This window comes from Corvus cornix, chromosome 20, assembly GCF_000738735.6.
Source record: "Corvus cornix cornix isolate S_Up_H32 chromosome 20, ASM73873v5, whole genome shotgun sequence".
In the NCBI taxonomy this organism is placed as follows: domain Eukaryota; kingdom Metazoa; phylum Chordata; class Aves; order Passeriformes; family Corvidae; genus Corvus; species Corvus cornix.
The window spans coordinates 3,989,055-4,008,946 of NC_046349.1; the positions used below are offsets into that span (position 1 = coordinate 3,989,055).

The window sequence follows — 19,892 nt, forward strand, 5'->3', positions numbered from 1 at the left end:
AGACAGCCATAGAAGAACATCAGTGTTTGCACTTTAATATAAACCATGTCGGATTCCCAATGACTCCAGCATATACAAGATAAAGCCTGATAAAAAACCCAAACAATTGCTCCAGCACAAGGTTCCCCACAGCACGAGCATCACACAACTTTTAGAAAGGCCCTTGTTTATCCCTGTGTTGCACCAAGCCCCCTCTTCTCCCTACAGCAACAGCACAGAACAGCTTAACAAAAAAAAAAAAGTGGGAAGTGACATTCAATGAATACACCATCATTTAAATTAAGGCAGAATAAATAACGGTTCCACAGCCGTGATGGGCATTTTCAGGTGAGTGCTGGAGCCTGGAGCGCAGCTACCCCTCACTGTGCACTGCCCCGTGCTCATCACAGAAGTGTTGGTGTGCCTGGGACAAGTCAAGCACATGCTGTGAAAGCACCCCCCAACCCCAACCAGAGTTCAGCTATAAAGTTAACCTTTATTTTTCCAAGCAGCTCAGCCTCTTTCCCCACACCTTTGATCTGGGATTTTCCTCCTACAGAGTGGCTCCTCCATCACAGCCTCGTTGTTGCAGCAGTAGCATCCCAGTCCTGGACCAGAGAGATAATCCATTCCCTTTGAGGAGGGACAGACTGGCATGAAGGGTCACAGTGCAGTTCAGGACTTACAGATCTGAAGCTGCCTTTGGAGCAATAACTGATGAACAGTTTTTCCCTCAGCCCAGCTCAGTCCAGGATGAGTAGCTTGAGAGAGTTTACTTAAAAGAAGGAAGCCACTGTTCTTGGTGATGTGAAGAGTATCCTTCTCTGTGGAAGGCTTGGGGAAAGATATTGGACATAGCTGAGCATAGCTCCACAAAAAATAAAAAAAAAAAAATGTGTCCAGTTACAGGGCCATGGCTGTTGATGTGAATGATGGCACATTCCTCAACCATAAATACAATCACAGAGTGAATACAATTCTGCCAAGTAGCACAAGACACTCGGGGAAAATCATAATCAGTGTCCCACTTTCCCCGGCAGGGAAACATTCCTTTAGGGAGAAAATCCACCAAACAGCAAAAATTAAGAGCTCTGATCCATCCCAGCCAGTTAGTGTGTTAGTGCCAATTTCCTTAAACCATGAGCAAAGGATGGTACCAATCCTCTCAAAAGGAAAAGGAAAACAAAATAAACATAAAACCCAATCATTTAAAATATGGCTTCACAAAACCTTTGTAAAACTTAAATGTCCTCTTCAGCTGGTGCATAAGAAAATCCTAAAAATGCATCTGAGGCACTGGAGCTGCTGGCTGCTAGGTCAGGCGTGTGGGTGATGGAGGCAGAGATGGCTTCTTGGGTGAACTCGGGATCAAAGTGTCGCAGATCAGCTGGACCAGCCTAAGCCAAGGAGCAGAGACACACAATCATGGACTGGGCAGACCCAAACCAGCCACTTGTGTTCAGGCAGTCCAACACAGCTGCTCTTCCAAAAGAGAGATCACCACTGCATCTGCAGGTCCCAACCCACACCTCAGAACCCTCGGTGCCAGCATGAGAGATCTGGAAAGGATCCCTTTGGTACAGCAGACAGAATTACCCACTTACCACATTGGGGTTGAATGGAGGAGTAATCCTCTTGTGATATAAATCATCCCAGTTTATTGGGCTGAAGAATACGTGGTTCTTTATCTCAAGCTGTACAGAAAGCAGGAAGGAGAAGTCAGTTTTCCACCAACCCTCCTTTTCCAGCACCTGGTCTCACAGCTTGAAGCAAGACTTGAAGTTACCACATACCCATATCCACAAATCCTTGATACACGAGGGTCATGGTCCAGGAATCCCTTGAAGGGAAATGACCCATTGGTGTCCTTAGCTGGCCACCACCCCTTTCCCGTTGGGGAAATCCAAGTCAACCCCATGTGTCCCTTGTAGGAGGCTGAAGGGACAGACTGTGTGGGAAGCTTTTTCCAAGGCAGTGCTGTTATGAAAGAAATGCTCAGAACAGAAATTTTCCCATCCTCCCTCCCTCCCTCCCGATCATAGTGGAGGCCACCTACAAAGTCTGTTTTGGCACCCAGCCTCCTCTTCTGGTCCTTGTGGAGAAGTCCCTGGAGGATGTCACAAGCTGCCACAGTCTTGGTTCCTTGGATCTGTAGTGGCTTGTGCAGAATGTTGTCATACATCTGAGACACATCCCGGCTGTAAAAAGGAGGCTAATTTGAAAGAGAGGAGAAGCAGCCAGGTAAAACATGAGCTACCAGAAGGAGCCACAAATTGCAGGTCAAAATGAGTCCTGCCATGAGTAGATGAGGCAGACCTGCCACACCTCTGCTCAGAAGGGCAGAGGCAGGATTGAACCAGGTCGTTGATTCAGGATTTAGTTGTCTATCAAGTACCTTCTGAACACCAGACCAACCTCACACCACAGCTTTTGAAAATAAAGTTTCCACCATGTAAAGTAAACCAACCTATTTCCAAACTTACCAGTCCAAAGAGCATTTCATAGAGGACAGCTCCTAGGCACCACCAGTCTACTGTCCTGTCATAGGGCTGCTTCTTTAGCACCTCAGGAGCCAGGTACTGGGAAGCCAGAAGGAAATATTTGAGTCAAATTATAAAGGAAGGGCTTTACCCTTATAAGCCCCAAACCTGGCTGCACATTATTCCTAATGTGTTGAGCAAACATTAGGAATAACGCAGATGTATTTCCTATTATTATCTAATAAACTCTCCATTTGCTTTGGTGCAAAGGCATTGAAAGAGACCTACCAAAGCCCTCAAAGTGTCCTTCCAGAGAACAGAAGGTTCTCTTCCTAGAGAGGATTTGTACAAGGGCTTGCCACCCACCACAGTTCAACCAACCAACCTGTGCCACCCTGACACATCACACCTCTAAAAAGCTGCAGTTTCCAGCCCCGGTAAGCCTGCCCAAAGCAGCAAAACTACCGAGAGCCACCACCAAAGAGCAACAGGCAAGAATTTGAGCATTCTGCAGAACAGTCTGCCACAGAATTATCTCTGTGTGCTATCAGGCTCTGTCTAGAACAGGAAAACACCAACACAGAGAGCAAAACTAGAAAACAAAGCTCAAACATTCCTCCTTGTTTCATGCTATGCTATGGCATAAGAGGCATCCCCCTGGAAAAGGGGGGAAATTCCTGCCCCCTTCTGCTGAGTTTGAACACTGGAAGGTGTCATGTTTACAGAGCCTTTGTCAAGCTGTCTGGGGAATAGCTGAAGTGCTACCAAAATCCCCAGCAGACTCCGTCAGGAGCAGGTTAAAAAGCCTCCAAGAAGCCAGACTGGAAACAGGTTTTTACAAATGCCAGCTGGAGCGCATTGGAGAAAAGGCATTTCCTCCCCTCTGAGCAGTGATCACATTCCAGAGGGAGCCTGGTGCTCTCCTCCATGCAGGGCATTCTGTAGCTCCTGCATGCACCAAGGACACGCAGGAGAGCACAGCAAGGTCCTGTGCACACCAGTACCAGCAGGCTCCCTGTCCTGCACCTCTGGGGTCTCAGAACTGGTAAACATCCTGCTCACAGGCTCCCAGGGACACTGTTGTCTCCACCTCCACAGCTATTTTCACAAGCCTGGCCATTTCCAAGTGCAGGAACCCTTGCCCCAATAACTGATTAATACTCAGAAATCGCTGTGTTGTTACAGGTAGAGCTGTCTCTGCTGAATAGGGAAGGCCTTATCTGAACTCCAGCTTCAGGCTGACAGCCTCAGAGAGCCCATAATTTTTTGAGGTGTCACATAAACCCAAGACCCAGAGCAACAAGTGTCTGAAGGCTTCCAGCCCTCAGGTCACAGCAAAGCCCCAGCATATGCAGTACCTCAGGAGTGCCACAAAAGGTAGAAGTTGTCTCCTCTTGCTCCATTCCTTCTTTGCAGAGTCCAAAGTCTGTCAATACTATGTGTCCCTAAAGAAATGAGATATTTTAGCTTGTCCCACTCTTTCTGGAGAGGAGACAGGATTTCCAAGTATTCACCTATGCATTACATCTCATGTGGGTTTTAGTTTCCCACTGCTCATCTGCCCCCCCTCCCTCCCCTTGTGTTCATCCTACAGCACAGGCACTGGAGCCTATAGAGGAAATAAAGTCTAGATTTCTTTTTTTTAAATTTGTCTACAGCTAGATAGCCATGAAGAGATGCAGCACTGTGGTGATTTTCTGCTGCTTTATCCCAGAGCCAATTTATGTAACAGTCACCACCAGAGTTGCAGCAGTGACCTGCTCTTCACACCCCTGATCCCTACCCACAGCTTCTGGGAATGAGCCAAGGGCCCCAAATCCATGCAATCCTTCAGAGGGCAGACCCAGTCATCCTTCCCACAGAAGTGCAGTGGGGCAGACAGACAAAACCCATGCCATCCGTCAGCTATAGCCCAGCTTGCAGAGCCACAGCCCTCTGTTTGTGGTCTTGACATTTTTAAAGGCAGCAGGAAGACAGCCCAAGCTGTGACTATACCTGGCAATCCAGGAGAATGTTCTCAGGCTTTAAGTCCCTGCAAGACAAAGTGCTGTTTGAGCAGATTTGGCCAGATATTTAGAAAACATGGATCTGAAACAGCATCAGCTAAGAACAGGAGCTAACAAAACCTCCCAATCCAGACCGCCAAGACCTTCCCAAATTGCAGATTCCCATCAGTATACATACATGCAAACATAGGTAGGCTGCTTTCACAGCCTATCAGGATCAAGCGTTAGCCAGGATTTCCATGCATGAAGTGTTACTGAGAGATATTTCTTACTTATTGAGCCAGTTTTCTTTTATATCTTTAAACTTAATACTCTCAGACAGATACTGGGAAAGGGAAAGAATGGCTTATTGCCTGTTGGGTCCTGTGCAGACCCTCTTGCAGGGCAAAGTGCCAGCAGCACAGTCTTGTCTGGGGTAGGAGATTCTTCAGCTATGCCAGTCCTGCTTTTCACTTCCCCAGTGAATCCCATTCCCTCGCAGCACTGCACCCCTGGCTGGGCAGGCTTGGTGCCCCTGCCTTACCTGTAGATGATGTTTAGGGAATGCAGGTACCCAATGGCACTGGCGACTTCTGCAGCGTAGAATCGGGCCCGGGGCTCACGGAAACAGCGCTCCCTTTGTAAGTGGAAGAAGAGCTATGGGAAGGTGAGAGGGTGGATCATGTCTCTAAATAAATGAAGGCTAATCTGGAGCAAGGGTGAAAGCCAGCTATATAAGTGACAAGCATTTTGCAGCAGGTAGCACATGAACAGCATGAAATAAGCCCAAGTCAAGTAAATTTAAGCAATCCAAACACCTTTCTAGAAATTGTTTCATTTGTCCTCCTCTTCATTCACAAAAATTAATAATTAGTTCTCAAATCCTCCATCATCTGCTGACCTGATTAAGCTCCTAGCTTACTACAACCCACAAGATGATTTCAGTGGTAGTATGGCCATGAGAAGTGGTACATGCAGAGAGCTGAACATGTGAAGGTCCCCAACATGAACTCAGCTTGGGCAGGATATCCGCTTTCACAATGTCTCCCAGCCAGTTTCAGATAGCACAGAAAGACAGCTGAAAAAGGTAAGCCTCTACAGGACAGAAAAAGTCTACAAAGTTGCAGTGGCATCACACACGAGCTTTAGACATGGATCCAGAGCTGGGCCAAAAGTGAGTTTCCCTAAAGCTCACCAACACCAATACTTACCATATTCTCCCCAGCATTTTCAAATGCCCCAACACTGCTTTTCTCAGCATCTTTACTTTGGGAATCATCTGACCCAGGTCATAGCCAGCAAGATCTTGACTGGATTTACAGGTGAGGCATCCTGCCAGGTATTCCTGGCTGCTCTTTGCCAGCGGTCAAAACAACATCATCCCTCAACATCATTATCTTCTGACAAGAAACAGTTTTAAATGAAGCAGCATGTTTGTGAAGGACCAAAAATGATTAAAACAAAGCCTGTAAGTGCACTCACCTCTCCTCCATTTACATAGTCAAGCACAAAGTAAAGCTTCTCTGAGGTCTGGAAGGAGTAGTGGAGTCCCACGAGGAAGGGGTGCTTGACATTTTTCAGAAGCACGTTACGTTCTGCCATGATGTGGTTTTGCTACCAAAAAGCAGATGAGGCATTAAGGTCTCAGGCAAGGGTCCAGCCCAGCCTGCCCTAGGGGCTCACTGCTGGTTTCAAAACAGATGGAAGCTGGGAGCCCACGAGGGTCATTCTCCAAAAGGAGAACAACTCCCTCCTATCTGACCCAATTAATCTGTGTTCTTTTGTTCTCATGGCACAGAGAAATCCGTGTTTAACACGTGAACTGCCTACATGAACACCAGGTACCCCAACTGCATTACCCAGAGAGCCCATACACCGAGCACTGTTTGCAGAAGTAGCCCAGGAGAGCAGACACACCTCCTTTTTCTTGAGGATGGTTTTCTTGTGCAACACTTTCACTGCATAAAAAGTCCCGTCACACTTGCGTTTGGCCAGGAGAACCTGCAACAGAAGGTCCTGGTCACAGCTTTCAGTCTCACCTTGGTCAGTGGTTCCTCATTAGCTCACCACTCTTGTGAGTGATCATACACAGAACGGCTTCAGAGGGCCAGATACAGGGTTTTAAAGACCAAGCTCCAGCCCTCTCAATTCCCAGCACTTTTTCATTGCCAGAAGAAAAACACACAATATCTCCACATATATCCCCTAGACACCCAATAGAAAATACTTTTGGAACATTTGGGGACAGTCCCCATTAAAGTGAATCCTGGCTGTCTCCAAGGTACAGATTTCTCTGGAGATCTTTTGCTGAACAAGTCTGAAACTTATTCTGAATCAAGCACTGCTCCTTACCATCACCCCCTGAGCATAAAGCACCTCACTCTTCAGTCCTTAGAGAGGTTGCGGGACCTTAAAGTAAGAATGGACTATTAATAACTGTCTCAGGTCTTATTTAATCTCAGTCCCACTCAGGCCAGACAGCCAGAGAGGTGCAAGCAAAGGACACAGCCAGAAACTCCTTCAGAAACACATGTTCCTTCCAAGCTGCCTCTAAAGATCTACAGCCCACCTGCACAAGCCCACTTACTTTTCCAAAGCTTCCTTTGCCAATAACCTTCAGGAAGTCAAAGTCTGTTGGCTTGGCACTGTTGGGCAAGAATGAAACAAGTTAATGTTTCTGGGAGAGAAACATGTAACAGTGACACCACCATCAAAGCAGAGTTCCTGCTTGGAAAAATGAGTGTTTGTGAGTTTGTGAAAGGGATTAAAGGGCACTGGTGGGTGACCCTCGCTCCCAGCCAGCTCAGGATTCACACTGTGGGTGTCAGTGCGCCCTGCAGAGCACCAAGAGCAGTTCCCAGGCTGAAGGCAGCAGCAGTGAAAGCACCTGTAAGGATAAAGTGATGCCTTACAGGGGACACAGTTTATCCCTGTTTCTAGAGAAAGGTAGTCAGGAAGCCAGCAGGGATGAGGAAGACCTTCTCTTATCACCTCTCAAAAGAAAAGGGACAAGAGGCTACAGATATGGCCAGGAGAAAATGATTATAAGTGCCAGCTACAGCTTAGTCTTGAAAGCTGGTGTATTGGTGACACACATGGTGTTAGAGGCCAAGAAATGTAATTATTGAGACTTCTGCAGACACAGGGACCTGCTGCATCCCCCAGGCAGATTTCTTCATGCTCCACACCCTACCTGGCTTTGCAGAGGCTTACTTGGGGTTAGCAGAAGGTCCAAGGTTGATGTTGTCAGTTGGTGTTGAAGGCTAGAGAAGATAACAAGAATTTTAGTCAAAAGGACTATGCTGCACATTGGGTTTTCCCTTCCTCAACACAGTGTCCCTCACACAGAGCCATTGATAAACACCCATCAGCAAGAGACCCAGCTGATACTTCGGCAAACCTTTCAGGTCTCTTTGGATGGCCTTATGCACACCCAGCACCACAGAGCTGCAGCCCCCCTCTTCCCAAAGACAAGAGGATACATACACATACATGCTCTTCCTCCTCTTCCTGCTCCCTAGGAATCTTCCCCTCCCCAGACTCTGGGAACATTGTGCCTTGTCCAAAAGGGCCTCTCTGCTGTTTTTCTTCGCCCAGCATCACCCAGAGGACAAGGCAGCAGTAAGACTGCCAGCAGGCTAACACAGGCTCTCTCCTTGTTTTTCATCTAAAAGCACCAGCCCCCCTCTGTCCCAAAGGTGAGGATCTGCTTGTTCAGAGCCATGATCTTACCTGGGTGCTTTTGTCTGGGCTCCGGGAACGATCCATTAAAAAAGCAACTCTCTCAGCACTTGGGAAAGGAAGAAGTAGTCAGTGTTGAAAACAAAATCCAAGGGAGAAACAGCTTCACACCATTAACTTTCCAGGGAGCAGTGCAGACCCCAGTGCACCCCATCCATCACAGGAGGGCTGAGCTGAGTTCCCCAGCACTGCTATCCCCAAAGGATGGGGATGCCCACACTCTGGAGGAGGCAGGGAGCAGTGTGTGCTGACAGGAGGTTAGGGGAAAAGGGTTCCTGGGTGCACAAGCACATGAAATGTCTGCCCTTGACTTGCAATAGCACAAAGTGCTCAGGGCACCAGCACATGAGGACCAGCACAGCCCCAGCAGCAACACAGCACCAGGCCAGGTGAAGTCACAGCTCTCCTGGCCAGACCCCTCTCGAGGCAGCTGCAGCCCCCACCCCACTGCCCAGGGATACCACAGCCCAGTGAGTATCCCCACAGGGCAGCCAGGAGAGTCCAGCCGGGTCCAACCACCATGGTCCATGGGGCTGGCAGCAGCCAGAGGCCACTCCCCAGGCCAGGTCAGACCAGGGCAGCTCAGGGCTGTTGACATTGCAGGAGAGCTGCCATGGCAGCCAGGACAGGCTCGGTGAGCAAAAGCATTAAAGACCAGGGCTCTTGTCTGCCTGGTGCAGCTTTTGCTGGGGCTGGAAGAGCTGGACTTGAACACTTGTTGGTTCAGATCCATCCTGCCTGAGCATCACTGGGCATAGGTGGACCCTGCTTCAGGGATTCCTCTCTTTGGTTTTAAGGGTTCCCCCATGCTCCTTGCAAAGGCCAGAATTAAGGAGATAACACAAAACAAACAGCTCTGCTCCCTTCTCCCCTACCCCAGAGAGCTTTGACTCCCCCTCACATGAAGGCTCTGAAGGCTCCCCTCCCCACAGCCACTCTCTGCCCTACCCCTCCCAAAAAGGGGGTCCAAAGACCCCACCAGCCTCCCCACATCTCACCTGTGGGTGCTCCCACTCGCTGCCCCCACACAGCACCAGGCACAGACCCCCAGCCATTCCAAAGAAGCCCCTCCTGTGCAGCCAGGCTGAGCATGGCAGGAGCTGCCGGGCAGCAGCGGATACTGGCAGCTGTCCCCAGGGACTGCCCACATCTGCCCGGTGCCAGCCAGCTCCATCCGCCACCCAGCCAGCGCAGGGGTTATCGGGCTGAGCTGTTAAAGGGCTCCCATCCCACTGGGAGGGTTTCATACTCACTACAAGCAGAGCCTGGAGCCGGAGGCCTTGATGGTTTGTTCTATCCTCTCCCGGCCGTGCTTGATGAGTTCTGTGAGGAAAGTTGGAGCACCGAAGCCGATTAGCTGGCAGCGTGATCACAAGTGCACAGAGGCACATTTGTTCTTCTCTGACCTTGCTCTTCTCTCCACAGCCACCCTCCTCCCCCTTCCACTCACATACCAAAATAACCGGGAAATTATAGGAACCAGGACATCTTCCCTCCCAGCTTCACCAGGAGCCCTCAATAGCTCACAGGACAGCAATGAGTGCCACAAAACAGACACCTTCTCTGGTGGCCAAGGGGACTCAGGCTAAAGCACCACTGACAAGCCTTCCTGAGCCACCCCTGTGTCCCCAGGGGGAACAAGGAGAGTGCTTACAAGGACAAGGTTGTACTGGGATACATCACACACTTGGCACATCCACTGTCCCTTTCATCCAGGACTCTGCGAGTAATTAGGGACATGAATGAAACCTTTCAGGCCCTGCAGGAGGTAAGCCAGCACACACACAGCACAGGAGTGACTTGCCCAAGGACACATAGCCAGTGCCAGAAGCTGGGATTCCCACCATGGAGCATCCCTGCTGCTCAGCCGTGCAGGCGGTTGCCACCACTCATCCTCATCATCACCTCTCCCTTCACAGAGGGGCAGCCCTGAGCCTGCTCCCTGCTGCTGCACAGGCTGAGCCAGAGGGAAGCCCAAGGAGTGCAGCCTGTACAGAGGAGATCCTTGTTTTGCTTAGGAGAGTAGATAGCAAGATTATTTCAAGACTCAGTTTTACTCAGTTCTGCCACTGAAGGGAAAGGAAGAATCAAAGCATTCACAGAAACATGTGTTTACCTCAATTTAAAAAGAAGGGGCTTTGTGGACATAAGCAAGTTGTGTCCATAAATATCCTGGAATAGCTCTTCTACAGGGAATGGACAGCACCAACTGCCAGAGGCCATCTCTCTGGGCAAAGAATTTGTAGGACAATGAGTTTTGAGGCAAACGAGTCCATAACAGAGCCCTTCCCGCATGGATATTTGGATCTGCCAGGCAGAGGGACCTGTGAAGTCCTGAGAGCCACTGAACTGGCCCCACCAGCAGATCTGGGGGCAGCTCTGATGAGCAGCCAAAAAATTAAGCTGTGGGTTTAGAGTTTCTGAATGGATAAGAAAGGGAAAGCAGGAATTTAAAGCAAAATCCACAAACCATGCAGAGGGAAAACTTACAACCTCAGTCTGGTCCGAGCCCCTGACCTTGTCCGTACTTTGCCCTGCAGCAGGTCCAAGATCCTGTCCCAGCTGGCACCCACCAGCGGGGACAGCACACAGACAGCACCCAGACAGATCAAACCCCATCTCCTCCCACTGGGCATAGTCCTTTCCTGGAGAGTCTGGCTATCCCTGGCTCCCTGAGGTCTGCTGAAGGGCATCCAACACCTGCCTCGGGGCTGCATCTGTCCCGCAGGCTGGGCAGGTATCATGGCCACAGCAGAGGGACATCAGTGCTGCTGTCTCTGACCAGACAACACTCACTGAAGGCTCAGGGCCAGGGAGGAGGTTGGCACAGCGGATGGCCAGGGCACACAGGTGTGTGTGGATAAGCCCCAAGCTGCACATGGCAGCAGTACGTAGAGGAGTGAAGGTTCCCACCCCTGCTCAGGAGCCTCTTGCCAGAGCAGCCCAACCGAACACCTCACTCCTTCTCCCTGCCTGCAGCTCCATCAGGTGATACAGCCCATTTCCTCCAAATCTGAACCCCCACAAGCCTGGGTTTGGCCCCAGGGTCAGCGTGCTGCCACTGCTCCAACCCCAGACTTGGGGGGAACATAACGACTCAGGCACAGATGGAGATATCACAGCTTGGACATCTTGGAGAGCACATGGGCAAGCCATGGAAACACATCCATCTGCTTTGGAGGTATTTACTAGCAGCACAGGATGCAGGACAAGTTCCTGGCTTGCTCCAAGGGGCTTGGACAAGCCTGTTTTAGCAACCTGCAGCTAGGCAAGAGCCCCTTCCAGCCTGGCAGCCCGTTAATGCCTCCCTCCACCAACCCTGTTCTGCTCCACTGCCTCTTTGCTGGAAGTGAAGCCACTCAACAAGTCCCTGCTGACCAAGGACAGCCTTTTCCAGAAAAGCTTTTTCATTAAAGGGACTTGCTCTGAGGTTAAAGTCTCTGGCACTGAAGTACCATACCCATTTTTAGGATGTGTATATCCGCATCCCATATCACTTTCTATTCAGCTTCAGAGCCACCTTCCCCAGCCCAAGTCCACCTTCAAAACCAGGTTAGTTTGTGGTTTAAATCTCACAAGCAGTCGAGCAGGCTTTTCTTTATCACTAACAAACCCTACTCCCCCTGAAGCACAAAGATTTCCTGAGCGCACACACTGAACAACAGAACCAGAAATAGGTCACAGAAATACGCTGGAATCCTTGGTTATACATGCCCAGCTGCATCCCTCCTTGTGCCTGCTGGTGCAGCACAGATGCTCCAGGCACGGCCAGGGCCACGGAGAGCATCGGCAAGCAAGTCTAGGAGTTTCCCAGTATAATGTGACTATTACACACCAGGAATAACCCCTGCACCCTGCTCCCCACTCCTCAAAGACGATTTCACCCCAACTCCCAGCCAGAGGCATCCCCCAGGAACGAAGTCCCCGCTCACACAACAGAAAGCCGCTACTTACAAGTTGGAGCAGTTACTGCAGCTAAATCTCCCCCCACCACACATCCCTCAGTAACATACGTTTGCTTCCCAGCACAGCACGAGCAGCTCCCTCTTCCTTGCACAGTTCTGGCAGTGCTGACCCACATTCCCATGCTAGCCCAGCGTTATTTGCTACAAACACATTACTAATGCAACGCGTACCCTGCACGGAGATACAACCTCACAGCCTCGTCATCTGCGGGCTGCCTCCCACCCTCCTCCCTGATGTCACCGCTCTCGGCAGCCTCCCCTACCTAACCTACATTGCAAACCCCTCCGAGCGAGTCCCTCGTCCTCTCCCGCTCTGGTTATACAGAAGGGCTGGCTGCCAGCATGGAGAGGCATGGCAGGGCTGTCACCGGGACAGCAGGTGATGCTTTGGAAGAAGCACAGAGTTTGGAAGGGCAGGATGGAGAGAGGGGCACCGAAGGCAGCCCACAGCTTTCACCCAGCACAGGGGCTGCTCTCAGCCTAAGGGGGAGGTGCCCCAGTTTCAGTTCAGAGAAGAGCAGGGAGAGAGGTGGGAAGGAGGATTCCCGCAAACACGTGCTTTTACTGGGGAGAGGAAAAAAAGGCTCAAGTTTTCCCCAGCTACAGATCTAAGAGATAGCTGCAAGCCAGTACTGAATTGCACTTTCATTCCCATTGAGGCACTACAGTAAGTCCAGGAAGAGGTTAGGAAAGACTTTAAAGCACTTCTGTATTTGAGGAAGCTTTCTTAGCCACCCTCTGGAGAGCTCCTGGCTTGTCCAATTTTCTCCTGCGGATCCTGGGACACTGCAAACCAAAGCAGGAGCCCAGCCAAGCAGCCATGGCTCGGGGCAAGCTGGAGCCCACAGACAACCAATCCTTGAAATTTTAGAGAAGAGCTGTATGCAGAACTTAAAGAAAACAGCAGGTGGCTAAAGTTTGAAGCACTTGGCAGAAAAATAATTCCATGAAAACAAGTCACTAAACATACCTGGGAGCACATCTGCCAGAGGCTGAGTCCTGAAGCACGGGAAGCAGCCCACAACCAGTGAGTGCAGAGACCTCTCACTCCCCCCATTTCCCATCCTTGCACCAGCCCACCCTGTTAGGCCAGGAGCCCAAAGCCCCTTCCTAAAACCCAGAGGGGAAGAGCTTTGTTTCCTGCAGCAGTTCATTTAGCCCCTAAACACAACCACCCTCAACCCCTCAAAGTGATCGTGCCACTGCTGGTGCCTCACTGCAACACTTTAAAGAGAGCAGGAAAAGCTGCCCAGCTGCAAAAGATGAATAGACACCTGCTAGCTATACCCTAGGAGTGAGAATTTAGGTGGGAGGGGTAGTTTTGGGTGGGGAGGAAAGGGTGTAGGTTGTGGCTAGGAGCAGATTACAGCCTGGCAGGCAGCTCAGGTGTTCTGAATAATTTTTTACAAGTCAGCTGGAAATTTGTCTGCCAGCCAGTGGTTTGGAGGAAGGTCAAAACTGGCATTTGGTTTAGGTCAAACCCTGAAGGAGCTGCTTTTTCCACTGTCCTCAGGAATCCTGGAGGGCTGCAACCAGGGCAGCCAGGCTGGTGCTTTGCAGCACTGTTAGCTGCAAACATAAACACGCAGGGAGCCTGGTGATTTGAGAGACCAGGGACTAAGCTCTGAGCAAAAGGGACCTGGGAGAAGGGCTGGTGTCTTCTCTCTCTTCGTTAAAAATAAAGCAGTCACTTTTTGCTTCCATTGTAATTTCCTACAAAATCTCCCTGTGTGCAGCTGCAGCAGCAGGAAAGCAGCTTGCAGAGCAATTTCAGTGGTGGGTGCAAGGAGGAGTAAAAGCCAGGCTGTGGGCAGCATTCCTTGTGGGAAGCAGAACAGCCACCATGGGATGGGTGGCCCTCACTCCAGACTGCAGCTACTGCAGGAAATCACTTGGGACATCTGATGTGCTTGGTGCCATGTGTAGCAAGGAAGGGGAAGCAGCATTTTGCTTGAAATGTTGCCTTCTCTCAGGTCAAAACCTGATTTTTTGCTCAGCCAATATTCTCAGGCTATCAGCTTTGACATCTTTTAAGAATATCCCTTAACATGTTTTTCTTTTCTCCAGCTTTGCCTCCACTTGCATTGAAATTGTCAAATTTCAGAATAATTTCATCAGTTAACTTACATTTTCTAGTCAGTGCCTTCTGCTTTTGTTTCTTTAATGAAAATCTCGGTGCTATCAACTTGATTTTAATTTCCATAGGAAGAGGCATCTTTAATTAAAACCCACTTCCTATCTAAAGACGAGAAAGCAGAAGGATCCTGTAAAGCAAATTTTAACTGCTAGAATGCATAAAACACCTAATCTGATGACAGATAGTGATGGTAAAATGATGTTGGGTCGGTTTTGTCCATCCTAGCCGCTCTGTGAGGGTCACTGACACTCCGGGGCTGGGTGTCACTCAGGACCAGGTGTGCGATGCAAAGGTGCCACCTCCCCTCACACACGAGTCCCCTGTGTGTGTCCCATGGGAACCAGGCTCCCTGCAGCCCTTGCTGGGCAGGCTGAGCCCAGCTGGAGCCCACCGGGAAGGCTCTGCAGCCCAACACTAGTGGGAGACCTCCATGGGGAAGTCTTCTCCATGCCCTCACCACCCCCAGGGCTTAGTGACACCTTACCATCCAGCAGCATTACCCTTTGTCTTGGCCAGGGCAGTGGAGGAGGGCTCCATCCAGGCCACGAACATTAAACAGCTGAAATAATCTCCTCTCCTCACAGCTGGGGCAGGAATCCAGCTGCTGGCTCCGGGTGTCCTCGGGAAGCAGAGCGTGCAGATGTTCCTCTGTCTGCAAAGGTGAAGGGCACAGAGTAAGAACAGAAACAAGTCCCTGGGTGCAGCACTGGCTGCCTGCCAGCCAGGCATGGCTCTGGGACACAGGGACAGCTCCTGACCCTCGTTTGGGCAGCACCCACTCAGCATTCAGTCTGGTGGAGGTCACTGGGGGGCTCTGCCATCACCCTGGTGACAAAGTGCTTTGGGACTGGCAGACAGGGGGAATGGAAGAGAGCTGAGTGGTTTGGCTTCTGTACCACAGAAGAAATTTACCCCAAAGCTGTTGAATTCATGTATTTCTGCTCTTGGGAAAGGATTTGGGGTTTAGATGCTTTTGAGGAGCTAAAACCCGTACCCGGGGTGACTGCCCTGACACTGGTGGCTCCCTGGCACAGGAGAAAACATTCCCTGGAAGCACACGGACACATGGCCCACCAGAAAATGCCCATCCTCACTGGAGATTCAGCATCAGACACCACCAGATGCCTGGGGCAGCCGCAAAGGGCTTTGCCTGTGGAGCCCTGTGGCTCTCCCTGGAGAGGTGACCATGGTGAGCAGTTGTCACCATGATGACAGGAGTGGGACAGGTAGGTGTGAGCAGGGTTAGCCTCCTGCCCTCCCCACGTGTAAGAGGTGAGACTTTCCCCTGGCCCTGTCCTGTGTGCCCACAGCTGGTCACCCCCTGCAGCAGCTCTTGTCCCTCACTGACCATCGGCCGTGCCCATGGCTGGACAGGTTAATGCTGTGCTGAAGGCACTTCTGAGTGTGGGAGCCCTTGCAGGGCACACACATCACACAGGCACGTGTCCCTGCAGGTGCCAGCAGGGTGACCGTGCCCCCTTACACCAGCACTGACCTTGGCCCGTTCCCCTGCCCAGCACCCACGCACTCCTATGCAAAATTAAACAATTCCGGTGCAGCTGCTGATCTCAGGGCTGGGTTTTGCCAGCGTTGCTGCTCTTCTGTGTCTGGCTGCTGTTTCCCTGCCCTCCAGAGAACACATCTGTGCCAGGAAAACCTCTGGCTGGACCTGAGTTCAAAGGTGAGGAGCAGCTCTGGGGAAATTTAACCCCTTCTGTGCACACCTCCTGCCTGGACCTTGTCAGGCCATAGGGGGAGCAGGCTCTGGCCACAGAAAGGGAATTTTTGCAGCTGCACTGGCACAGCTCAGAGCCTCCACACACTGCCTGTACTTGGAAACATTTTCTTTTCCACCAAGGAAGGGAAGCTACTTTCACATCCCCAAGCCCTATAAGGGGTCAAGGGCTGCGTGGTCCTTCTGTGGCTGAGTTGGATCCCTCCAGGCAGAGCCATCCCAGGGAAGCCACATTTGCAGCTTCTCTGGGACAGGACATATCCAGTGGGAACAACAGGTCCAGCCCATTGTCTCTACACACAGAGAAGCACCCTCTCTCTCACACACACAATATTTTATATGTTATTTTAGAGGGAAAGATAATCCTAATCTCCCTATCTAGCAATATCCATAACCATAATCATAAAAGTATCACTGAAGTGGAGCCACACAGTCCTGAGCAGTTGGAATTGCAGGGAAGGTCCAGATAAGGCTAAATCAAATACTTCTCTAGAAAGCACAGAGCAAGAGTCCGTGGATCTGCAGTGAAAGCTGACCTAAAATATTTGGCTACTCAGTTATCTCTGCTGGGTAAGAGCTAAGATAGAATAGGACAGGGTGGGATAGGATAGGACGTTCTTTAAAAGCCCAGAGGCTATTTGTTCATTTTAGGAGGATCCATAAAAGACTAAATAGATTACTGGTGACCATTGCAGTTCTTTAAAATATTTCTCTTTTTTTCCCTCTCTACATTTTTCTTTCAGCTTCAAAAAACCAGGGCTCTGCCTGAGGCTTTGCCTTTGATTTTGCCAAGGAATCTCACATAGGTGCTGGGATATTTCCCCATGGAGAAAGGAGACAAGAGGAAGCCACTGGGGATCAGGTTTTTATTCCAAAGGACAGCTAAGGTGGGTTTGAGCAACTCTTGCCACTTTTCATGCCTCTGTTTCTGTAAATATGAATGCAGCAGAATGATTACTGATCTCTTGTAAAGCCTTTACATCTTCTGAGGAATAAATTCCTGAGGTTATTATTGCCATTAAATTAATTGGCTGGACTTTTTTTTGCTCCCAAGTGCTTTTCAAGTGTAGGCACAGTCTCAGTGAATAAATAACACGTGGTTGGAAGCAGCCTGACTGTAAGTGGCCCTTCCTGGCCAGCCTCGTCCTTGGGGAAGGCTCAGCTCTCCTGCTTGCTGTCCCCTCCTCTCCTTCCCAGCTGCACTTCAGGACACATTACAGCCCGTGTTTTAGGGTCTTTAAAAAAAAAAAACAAACAAAAAACAACCACAAACCCAAAAAACACAAACACCAAAACCTGGTTTTTGGGGTGAATGCCTCTTTTCCCCTGTAGCACAGCTCAGTGTGACACAGGGCCACCACCCACAACTCAAACCCCAAATGTGCTCAGCCTGGTGGGGACAAGGGCAGAGAGGCAGTCTCCTGGCTGGATTGAGCAGGGTTTAGCAGTCCAGGAGTGGCTCTGAGAGCTGCACTGCCCGGACCCAGGCCCTCACTGCTGGCACAGCACTGGGTTTGTGAGGATAGCTTATGGGTGCAGTGTCCCTGGGAATGCCTCCCCTCCGCCTGCTCCACCCCTGAGAGCTGCCTACTCCAGCTCCTCTGCATGGGATATATGTTTTCACCCCTTTTTATCCACGTGCAAATCCTGGGAAGCAACCGGTGCTGGCACAGCCAGAGAGTGTCTCCAGCAGAGTTATACATACTGGATCCAGTGAGCAGCCCAGTCCAAGCTGGGCTCAAGGCATTGCCAGGACCTGTGAGCCCCTGCACAAGAGCAGCAGAGCTGTCCTGAAATCTGCCAAGCCCAGCTCTGTTCCCCTGCTCTGGAACTGAGCAGGAACAGCCGTCCCTGTCCTGCCAGCGAGGGGGCTGGGAATGCCCTCTTAGAAGGCTGCTGGGCACAGCACCCCTGAGCTTCACCAGGCCGGGCCCCGAGCCCAGGAGACCACAGCCAATTCACAACCTGAAATTTCCGGTGTAAACTTCACCCTTCTGGTGCTGGCTGCAAATCCCAGTGGAGCCCAAGGCTCCTTTCCATGTGCAGGTGGCCCAGGAACATGCGGACACACACAGTCGGTCTCTGCTGATCTGCCAGCTCCTGGAATCACCCAGATCAGGAACACCTGTGGGTGCTCCCCACAGGAGCTCACCCAGTGAGCTGATGTGGGGCTGCAGGGACAAGCAGGGTGGTGGAAGTTCCTTTGATGGAACTTTCCTGAGGGAGGCACAGCTAGTGCCATAAGTCTTCCCAACTACTGCAGCATTTGCAGGGGGAGCAAGGAGGCTGGTCATCTCCTCTCTGGACTTCTCCACAGCTGGGAAACAACCCCACTGCTGGAACTCAACCCCCCTCCACTTCCAGCTGCTGGCCCTGAGGAGCAGCTCTTCCACTGGCCAGCCGGGCTCTTGGCAGCAAGGGATGAGTCCTTCACAAAACCCTCTGCTCCTCCCAAAGGGGTTCAGGAACTCATTAAAAGAAGGGAAAGTCACAATCATCCCAGAGAAAGCAAATGGGCATTACCTGCAGAGACAGGGCTCCCAGGATCCGGCAGCAGGGCTGGCGGGCACTGCCACACTCTCGCTGTGGGAAGCAGCTTGTACTGCTCCCTCCCGTTGTTTTTATTTTGGCAATGCAGTCTGAAGGTCGAAGAAAAAGTCCGAAGGAGTGGCTTGTGGCAGGCAGTAAATTATTACCCTGGACCGCTCTCCGAGGGGACCAAGGCACAGGGAGCCGGGGTGGGAGAGGAAAATCCCTCCTTGGGGGGATTAGAGGGCAGCTCGCTGGCAGGGAAGTGCAAAGGGTCAGAACAAAGTGCTCTGTTTGCCGGAGGCTGTGCCGGGTCACATGCCAGGTCCCAGCAGAGGTAGTGAGGCATGGGTCACCTCCCAAACGCCAGCAAGACCTCCCGGCTGTGGACATGACCTCTTGCCAATCCTCCAGCAACCCACAGACCTTGCCAGACAGGAAGGAGCTGGGTGAGGGGGAGCCTTGTCCTCTGGCAGCACTGAGGGGCAAGAAATCCAGGGACTTTTACATGCTTGATCTGTACAGGTGTGACAGTCCTACAACCTCCCTTCTGCCTCCTGTGTGCCCCCCCCTTCGCTCCACACTCCCCATCCTGGGTCACTAACATGCAGGAACACCCACCTGAGCAGCCAAGAAGATCAAGCCCCATGGGCACATCAGAACTGAGCCCAGAGGAGCACTCTTAGAGCCAAAATCTACTGCCTCCATGCCCTCCCCAATTTGCTGCATTCCTCTTCCTTGCCCTCTGCAGAAGCCCAGCACCAGTGGTCACACATCCCTATGTGGGGGCCCAAATGAGGGTCTGACAGATGAGTGCATTGGTGGGGTCACTGGTGGAGCCTCCAGCTCCTCACCTGAAACACAAACTCCAAAGATGTACAGAAACAGTTGATGGAGAACATTGGTGCCACTGTCAAAATAGGCGTTTTCTAAAATAGCCTGGAATATGTGATATGGAGCATGAGGCCGAGATTTCCAGCTGCCACCACAGCCAAGGACTCTGGCTCCCTGTGTGTGGGGAGAAGGCAGAGCCACACCTGCCCTCTGCCCACAGGGAGGACTGGGCTCAGCCCTCCCCTCACTCCAGCTCCCACCAGTGGTCCTGTTGGGTGGCACGACTGTGTGGGTGCATGAGGGCAACAGAGATTTGGTATTACCCTCATGTCTCAGGAAACGAACCCAAATAGAGGTCCCCATTGTGTTTGAGGAACTGTACGGACAGAGAGAGAAATAAATCCATTCCCTGGTAGTGCAGAGAGGGCCTTTGTTTGTCTGGTTTTCAGAGTGAGAAGGTTTAGAGGATTGTTGCAGCACATGACCAGAAGCTATGAAGCTGCAGAC

At 51.0% G+C, this 19,892-nt stretch overlaps 1 protein-coding gene across 4 annotated transcripts; it reads right to left on the minus strand.

Annotated features, from left to right (window-relative positions):
- Positions 1 to 19: 19 nt before the first annotated feature.
- SGK2 (serum/glucocorticoid regulated kinase 2) lies at positions 20 to 18,796 on the minus strand. Of its 4 annotated transcripts, none has more exons than XM_010397032.4 (15): positions 18,546 to 18,796; positions 14,788 to 14,939; positions 9,439 to 9,508; positions 8,177 to 8,234; positions 7,658 to 7,707; positions 7,032 to 7,089; positions 6,362 to 6,445; positions 5,927 to 6,058; positions 4,989 to 5,101; positions 4,455 to 4,491; positions 3,818 to 3,904; positions 2,463 to 2,558; positions 2,036 to 2,191; positions 1,584 to 1,673; positions 20 to 1,376 (listed from the first exon to the last, which is right to left on the minus strand). In XM_010397032.4, exons 2-15 carry the CDS (start codon positions 14,837 to 14,839, stop codon positions 1,221 to 1,223), a joined length of 1,239 nt encoding a protein of 412 aa, XP_010395334.1. In that variant the 5' UTR covers positions 14,840 to 14,939; positions 18,546 to 18,796; the 3' UTR covers positions 20 to 1,220. The 4 variants fall into 4 exon arrangements, with proteins under 4 accessions (XP_010395334.1, XP_020439540.1, XP_039419604.1 ...); XM_020583951.2 differs by having other exon boundaries at positions 14,772 to 14,939; XM_039563670.1 differs by lacking the exons at positions 14,788 to 14,939; positions 18,546 to 18,796 and adding an exon at positions 13,121 to 14,513.
- Between the last annotated feature and the right edge of the window lie 1,096 nt (positions 18,797 to 19,892).

Coding starts and splice junctions, on each gene's coding strand:
- SGK2 (XM_039563670.1), bottom strand. CDS start 13,304: ATGAACTGCTGCAGGAAACAAAGCTCTTCCCCTCTGGGTTTTAGGAAG. Junction 6,446..7,031: donor GCAAAGGAAGCTTTGGAAAA/GTAAGTGGGCTT, acceptor CTTCTGTTGCAG/GTTCTCCTGGCCAAACGCAA. Junction 2,192..2,462: donor ATGAAATGCTCTTTGGACTG/GTAAGTTTGGAA, acceptor CTTTCAAATTAG/CCTCCTTTTTACAGCCGGGA.